Genomic DNA, 8,717 nt, shown 5'->3' with positions numbered 1-8,717 from the left:
ATATATATATATATATATATATATAGTATATGAAAGTACTATAGAGTAAAGTAGGGTATACCATTTCCCATAAGAAAGTTATAAAGAAAACACCTATATAGGAGCAAAGTACAATAATTGATGGTAATTATAGGTGTTGTTTTAAAAGTGAGCATTTGTATAAGTATGACCTAAATGAAAATGGCACATGTTTTATAAAGCATACCCTTAGGCAATTCTATGTGCTATAAAATCCATTGAAAATCTCCTTACATCACACGAAGCAACTGTGATAAGTATAAAAAAGTTCTTGACAAAATATTTCAATTTATTGTTTCTTATGACAAAAGACAAGAAAATACATATCATTTTATTTCACATTTTATAAATTCAACATGTTTACTGTCTATGATTACAACTAAAACAAGCTGCATATTCACCATACTTTAACCCTATGGCCCTCGGGTGATAAACCACCTGATCATGCAAAAAAAAAACAATTGTACATCACCAATCTAGATCCGAGTCATAAATCTGGTAGCCATTGCATCTGTATTTACAGTGGTCGAGATGAGAAGGGAGAGTAATTTGATCCACTGGGACTGCCTCCTCAATATAAGAAAATCATCAAAAAGAACTGTCAAGCAAAAAGTACTGCAAAGACCATATTTGTCTGTGTGTGGACAATATTTTATGTATTATGCTTATTATCATTATTGACATGTGTCCAAAAAAGTTCAGTTATATCTGTCCTTAAAGATTTATTAAAAAATGGTAAGTGTTGTTATTCTATAATAGTGAATAAACCCATTTTTATGTATCAAAATGTAAAAAGTATGATTAATTACAAAACTAATGAATTAGTGTTTTATGCATAAATCGACTGTAGTAAATCTAGCCTTTGATTCATTGTTGAGATATGATCTCATCATAATTGTGGTTCCACTTTGTGGAACTGTGACATCATGTCCACCTGTCATGGCGGCCTACCAACATGTCTGTAACAATGTGCCATCTGGTATCATCGTCTCTACCCTTTTCCTCTCCCTCCTCATTAACTAAGATCGAAAAGCATGTGATGCCCTCCGGAGGCATGTCACGTGGTATCCAGGACAACAACTAATTATTCTCATGTCAACAAAGTAGCAGTCATACCAATAGACAGTCACATGGTTCACTACTTTTATGAATATTATCATTCATGTTACATGATCTCTTCTGAAGGAAAATACATGTGATGACCTTGGCGACTCGTACATCCCACGAATAACCAAGACAGGAGAATCTCATTAATTCTAATGATGGTGTTCTATACTAAGGATAATGTTGAAACACTCACAGTTGAACCGAGGTGTGAAGAATGACAACATTCAAAGGAGGAGATAGTCCCATGATGAAGGTAAAAATTAACTAGTACATGATATATAAAGTGCAACATATGCCAATATATCATAATTTGATGGCTGAAACATACAAGTAAGCCCCCCCCCCCAGCGACACAGTGGTATGTCTGTGGGCTTACAATGCTAGAAACCGGGTTTCGATACCCGTGGTGGGCAGAGCACAGATAGCCCATTGTGTAGCTTTGTGCGTAACTTCAAACAAAGAAATCAAATATACAAGTAAATATTTATTAGATGCAAAAATTGATTTTAATTTCTATTTATTTCATACGTGAAATGAAAATGAAATATTATATTTCGTGGATTAATAAGTTTCCTGCTTTCATTGACGAAATGAAGTGAATGTGTTTCCCTTTTCGTGTTGCTAAATAAATGTTTAAATACTTTACACTTATAAATAGATCTTTCATGGAACAAAATGAAGACTATCACAAATAGTACATCATAAAGTACAGCAATTCTTAGCTGTTAGTTTACAGTAGTTTAATTTAAACTACAGCATATTATTATTTACTTTAATACCAGTAATACAGGTGAACTGGCAGCATTATTTATCAAAATCAAAAAGGAAAATAAACATATATCAAAATCTAGTGCTAAGTAACAACTGACACTTTTAGTGTTCACTTCATTTTGGTCAAGAACACTCTCCTGTTGATTTTAGATTTTAATTGAATAAAATATTTAATACACAAAGGGTTCTAAAATGTAGCACGTTTGAAATGAGCATCATACAAAGATCTACGGAAGATTCATCAGTGTTGTTTAAAATTTAGCACAAAATTAAATTGAAAAAAATATTTATTGAAGTTTTAAGTGTATTCAAAGAGTTATTGAAAAATGTAATAATAATAATAAAATGGTGTGTAATTGTGAGGTACAATTTCATATTTATAAAGGATAACTAATAACTCTGGTTTCTAAAATTCAAAAATACAAAAAGTAAAAATGGTACACAAAAAAGAATTAAATAGTGGTAATACAAATACTAAATGAAATAGTAATAATAAAAGAATAAATTACACAGTAGAAAAAAGTTTTTGTATGTATAGACAATGTAAAATACCGATGTGCCTAAGTATGTAAGTACAACATATACATACCGAGGGTTGAGAACATTATATTAAGACGATTTTCGAGATTTATCAAGTCATTACAATCTATATCACCACGTCCAATCATACTTTATTTGACAAGCATGCACTTTGACAGCATAATTTAGATTACGAAAGGCTCTATCCAAAGTAAACCATTTTTCCCTTCACTTTTCCGTAATCCATTTAATGTACTAGGATGACGGTTTCCTAGCACCCGTTTCAATGGTCCCATCACACAGAAATCTATAAGTGCTTCATTCATCAAGATGACTGGTATATCTTCATATGGAATAGCATGAATACAGGTTTCTATCTCCAAATGCTTAAGATATGTAACACTTGGACGGGCAGTATGATTGGAAACCTTATATTGGTGAGCCCGTCCTAGTTGGTTTCATTTCCAGATGGAAATCCTTCTTGATTGTGTTACACACTGTTGTTCTAATGCATCGTCATATACTTATCGTGACTGGAATAAGACTTGTTGCAGGTTTTTTCCTGGATTGTTCTGTTGTTGATTTATTTCGTAAATAAGTGCTATAAAACTTGTTCCTCACACCCAGATATAACAGTTGTTTTGTACGGAAACCAATTATAGCAGCACAACCAATCTTTGCAGTATATTTCTGCCCGTGACTGCAATAAGACCAATCACCATCAGCGTAAGCAGTAATAAATGGTTTGCCATCACCATCTGTATCTCCTGCTTCTATTGTTAGTTCTTTTTCTTTCACTCCAGCATCCTTAATTGTTTGAAATACTTGCTTTTGTCACAACTGAAACAAAACAAATATTGAGTTAGATGTCATCTACTTAATATTGGTAGATATGAATCTACTCAAATGTAATATTATTTGACGAAAAAGTTCGTATAAAATTATGAATAAATATAATGTGAAGCTACTGCTTTTATTGTAGATAATTTTCAGAGTGAAAAAAAGAAACTATAGAATTTCGGTATACTATTAACCACGTTAATAACCTTCTGTATATTGGATCATAAGTAACTATTATTTAAGAAACCTTTCCGATATTCTTCTCGTGTCTGATGAACATGTTCAGAGAAATGACCGGAATTCTTAACATTAAGAAATTTTCATCCAATTGAACATTCCCTCCACCAAATATGACAACACCCCAAACAGTTGAATAGTTTATGTCTAATTTATGAATGTCTTCCATATTCATATGTTCCTCTGGCTCTGATACTATTTTAAAAATTCCAAAGCAAAAGTCACAAATATACTTAAATGTCAATTTCAGACTTTCTCTTGATTCCGATGGAAAGTGTAACCAGCCGCGTGTACTTGCCTTACACCTAAAAAGCGAACATCTGCTTCAACGCCAACTAAGTATACAAAAAAAAAGAAAACAGTGATAATATTATAAGTAGATTTTGGGACGCTATAATCCTGCTTTCGATTCCACGCGGTTGACAGAGTGCAGATAGGTGGTTGCTCGCAAAAATAAATAAATAATAATATTACTGTTTTTATTTTACTTATTTATTTTTTTGTGGGCGACCACCTTCCAACATCTAGCTGCAAACAAGGGAAGTTGATAAAGATGTGGGACGTTGTGAGCTAGAGCGAAGTTGACGATAAACTTGATGGATGGTGTACCCTCAAGGCAATTTGGGTCTTACTTCCACCGGATATTACTTGGGTCTTACTTCCACCGGAGAGTACTTGGGTTTACTTCCACCGGATATTACTTGGGTCTTACTTCCACCGGATATTACTTGGGTCTTACTTCTACCGGATATTACTTGGGTCTTACTTCCACCGGATAGTACTTGGGTCTTACTTTCCAAAAATCCAAAATGCTTTCTTTTTCTTTCTCTCTCTCCATAAAATTACATGTAATTTATACATACACATACACACATATATATATTTGTGTGTGTAAAATTATAAATACATCTTTGATGAATCGTAACATTTCGATTTTGCTGTAAAATTCTGTTGAACTGCGTGCACTTTGGTTACTAATTTACCTATATCTATATAACGAAACAATGGCAAATATATCATAAATCGCTCGTTACAGGCACGATAAAACGTCATCCAAACGATTTATAGGATTTTGATGCTTCACTATCTCTCAAAGGAATACACACACATATATATACATATATATATATATATATATATTTGTATTTATATATAAACCAATGTATTAATTTTCTTCAGATCACGTAACAAACCATTAAATGTTAAAATGTGTAATAATAATAATTCAATAATTATTTTGGTATCATATGGCCTATTGCAATCCTAGATAACGATAGACAAGTAGCCTTCACCATAAATTCGATTTTTTTTAGAAAATGTTATTGTAGTATAGCTTAAATGAGTAGAACATTGAAACACAATGACAACATAACACATATACAGACAACAAATCAGCTGTGTGTTCATTGGTACTATTATTTCATGTGCACTATGAAACATCATTTCTATCATACCTACAATGTTCATTGTTTTATAATGACTTCATTTCTTATCATTGGTCACCATATATATTTCTTGTTACCTGAAACATTTATTAGCAATGAAACATTTAGTTCGTCTATATTTAACATATTGAAATATAAATAAAGTGTTAAAAAAACTTATTCTTTTTGTATCAATTCGACAAATATGAAGTGTTCTGAAACAGACTTTTTCAGTTTTTGATTTGGTTCAGTTGTATTTACTAACAAAACACGTCTGTGCAATCTAGCAAGTTGTAAAGCGAACAAATCTCATAATTACGATAACAAGGTCATCGTGTAATACCTGCCCTCTAGTGACAATTTGTAAAATTACAATTACAATGTTAACAGTTCGTAATATGACATGATAATTTTAAAAAATCGTGAATTTAAAAACCTACAAGTAAGAATCGCAAAAAATCTAGAGAAACAAGGCTGGATATACTGTAGACATTATTTACTCAAACTACAAACACCTATTTTGGCTTCATGCTGTTACCTCAAATTACATTTGGTGGAGTCAGAATAAGAATTTGTAGTTTCAGTAAATAATGTCTACAGTATCTCCAGCCTTGTTTCTATAATTTGTTTTTTCGATTCGTAGTTGCAGGTTTTTAAAAACCCATTTTTTTATTTATTTTGTTTGTTTTTTTGTATGCTTAACTATTGGCAAAGGGTTACTTGATATGGTAGCTAAATGTATATATTGTAATTATAATAAACATAGCTAGAAGCTAGCTGATACGGTTTATGATGATTTACTGTAGCTATTGCCTATTTGATTGCATTAGTTCGAGATGTAAAATATTAAGCTGCAGCTGGAGATTGTTATGGAGATTTGTTTGAAACTATAGTGAGCATTTATAGATTCTGTGTAACTAAATTCTCTATATCTAATGCATAGCAATGGCAAATATATGCTTAGAAAAAGACACAACACCCACCAAGTGCGTATAAAAGTTTACCAGTAGAAAAGCGGAATTTTCAAGTAAAATATATGTACGTCTAAAACACCTCTTTAAATAAACTTTTGTGTCTTTTAAAGTAATTATTCTACGAATGTGTGTAACAAGATGTAATATTATGTGAATTGTTTTTTACTACCTCACTTCATACATAATATACGAGTTGGCTCCCCAAAGACAACGATTGTATAGTGTATAATGCATTGAGTAAGTACATGTTACAGTCATCCAATGTTCATCTATTATTGGCTGGTAATTCCTGTTTCACCTTGTACTTAAGCTTTTTAAAGGAACATCATATATTTGTAAGAAAGCTAACTTCAAAGGGTTTATGATAACATCGTTTACACTAGAATTATGATGTTTTTTAGTTTATGTAAAATATAGAAGAAACAAATCGACTTTTCAATGCTCCTACGACTTTTGCACTACCTTATTTAGTATTCTACAAGAGATTTGGGTGCAGCATACCAAACCGATTTTGTTGTTGGCTCGCAAGAGAATAAATATAGTAATAATAATAATAAGATGAAGAATTACAGACCGGCTGTTTTGAACAGATTTTATTTTCCTTGTAAGTCTAACAAGCATACTTTTTAGTGCATTTCTATATGTGTACATCTTTAATAGTCAATAGGAAAGGTTTTAAAGCATTGTTTGAGCTGAATCTTTACTGCTTAAGATGTTTTTACCGGAACATTTTATTAGAGTTTTGTGCAATTACTTATGATCCCTATTATGAACCACTATCATAGTTTATGATAGGTAGTAATGCTTCCATGATTTCTGTTAAATTTATAAGGAATATTGACAGTTATGTATCTACAGAGATAGACCATTATCAGGTCTGTAATTATTACATAAAATTTTACATAAATGTCAGTTAATTTGCCAATAAAGCATTGTATTCCATTTTAACTGTAATTATGTGCATGAAATTATCTTACTTTAGAGCATTTGATGCTCTATCAAAATGTATATTAGAAGTTAACTTGTCCCTACTGAGGAAAAACTGCATTGTTTTCCTTAGGCGATAGGAGGAAGGGGAAAGCTTGAGACTATGAGATAACATGACGTCACAGTTTCACAAAATGGCATCAGAGGACGCAGTAGTAATGGCTGAATATAAATCATAATAGAAAAAAAAGAAACTTTCTGGCATTCCATAACTCAAAAACCTTCACCTACGAGAGTTCATTAAAATGTATAACAAATTTTGAAGCACTACTTCAGATGATTCTTTTATAAAAAGATGTAAGTGTGTTTGAATTTTTGCCTAACTTACTCTATAAAGGTATGCAAATAAAAAAGAATGAGTTGTTGTTATGTAATACAACAAATAAAATCAATGTTTATATGTTTATATAAGTTCATGTAAGAATTGGTCTAGTACCATCTCTTCTGTATTGACTCACGTGAGCATCTCGACACAGTCTGTATACATAAAATACTTCAAATAACTTTAAAAGTCATTTGTCATCTTTATGTTCATAAAACATCTCCTTAAAACTGAATTGTATATTATAAGACTCCTAAATTAATCCAATTAAAACTAAACATGGTGAGTCAAAAATATATATTTTATGATTTAGCTGTGGATAAGCTAAGTAATAATACCTTGTTGCATACCCTCAGGATCCACTTAGTATGGGTGCAGAATTTCAGGTTTATAGGTTCTTTCCACTTGGGTTTATGGCAGTCACACACAGACCCACAGACACGCCCTTTTGCTATTACAGACTAGTGAAAGTACCTGGCTTCGCTCTGGATATTTGGTTGATATATTCTAGATGACTATATCAGTGTGTGTGTATTCTGAACCTATTTTAGCATAGAAGAACAGTCAAAATATTTTAAACATATTTATATTCCCAGAAATATAAAAAATCGTAAAGGTACTATAACAATAAAATTATTATAAATAATTATAGATTACACTATACGTCACGTTTTCTAACCTATATAAAATCTAGTGTGTGTCGCGTCATGTAACGCTTGATTTCATAAAAGTCAAAATACATTTATCCAGATAGAATAGTTTGTTTAACCCGATGACTACCAGCTACTAACTTTCTTAGTAGGCAATGCAAGTCTTGCTATATTTCATTTCAACAATAAAACTAGTGGACGAATATGTTCGAAAGTTCATAAGTACTTTGACAAATGTAGGTAGTTTAAGAAACATAAAGCAAATTACATTTAATAAATTTAGTTTTTTTGCATTATGATCTTTAATATCTTGGAAAATTATACTAGGAAATGGTATTTATAAGAAATGATTACGATATTTATATTTGCTACAGATTTGAACTTATTACTTTTAATGTTTTAGTACATTATTTTGAAAATCCAAAAAAAATTGTATCCTCCATAAAATGCAAATTTTATCTATTTTCAATTTTTTTAGTAATCACGTATACTTCTTATGGTTTCAAGTAATATACAGACCCGTAAGCAATATTTGTAAATAAACCTAAACCAGAAATAAGTATTTTTAACTAGGATTTCATGTTTATATGTGTACATAAAAACATTTTAACTTTGTTTCATAAATATATTTTTATTTCAAATTTATGTTTATGTTTCACTGCAGTCGTACTTTTGTGTTTATTGTGCCGAATAAACCGTGGGGCTCAGCAGCGTGAACTTTGTACGTTGTCCATAAACTATCTCACCCCCTTTTGGTGGTCACTCTCGTTCAACCGAGCGCGAGCGCGTGCGCATTTGAACATTACTTTAGATATGATAGTAAGAAAGCTTTTCAGTACTAGAATATCATTTCTTTGAACTTTCAAAC

The 8,717-nt window shown here is 31.3% G+C and overlaps 1 protein-coding gene across 1 annotated transcript in view; it reads left to right on the top strand.

Annotated features, from left to right (window-relative positions):
- Nucleotides 1-1,339: 1,339 nt before the first annotated feature.
- Nucleotides 1,340-8,717, top strand: part of LOC111085065 (cell wall protein RBR3-like) — a 43,264-nt gene continuing 35,886 nt past the window's right edge. The window contains exon 1 of the mRNA XM_022382147.1: nt 1,340-1,378. Within this exon, the coding sequence (XP_022237855.1) occupies nt 1,340-1,378 (39 nt within the window). The remainder of the gene's footprint in view (nt 1,379-8,717) is intronic.

This window comes from Limulus polyphemus, unplaced genomic scaffold (assembly GCF_000517525.1).
Source record: "Limulus polyphemus unplaced genomic scaffold, Limulus_polyphemus-2.1.2 Scaffold221, whole genome shotgun sequence".
Classification (NCBI taxonomy): Eukaryota; Metazoa; Arthropoda; class Merostomata; order Xiphosura; family Limulidae; genus Limulus; species Limulus polyphemus.
This window is presented reverse-complemented; position numbering and strand designations above follow the sequence as displayed.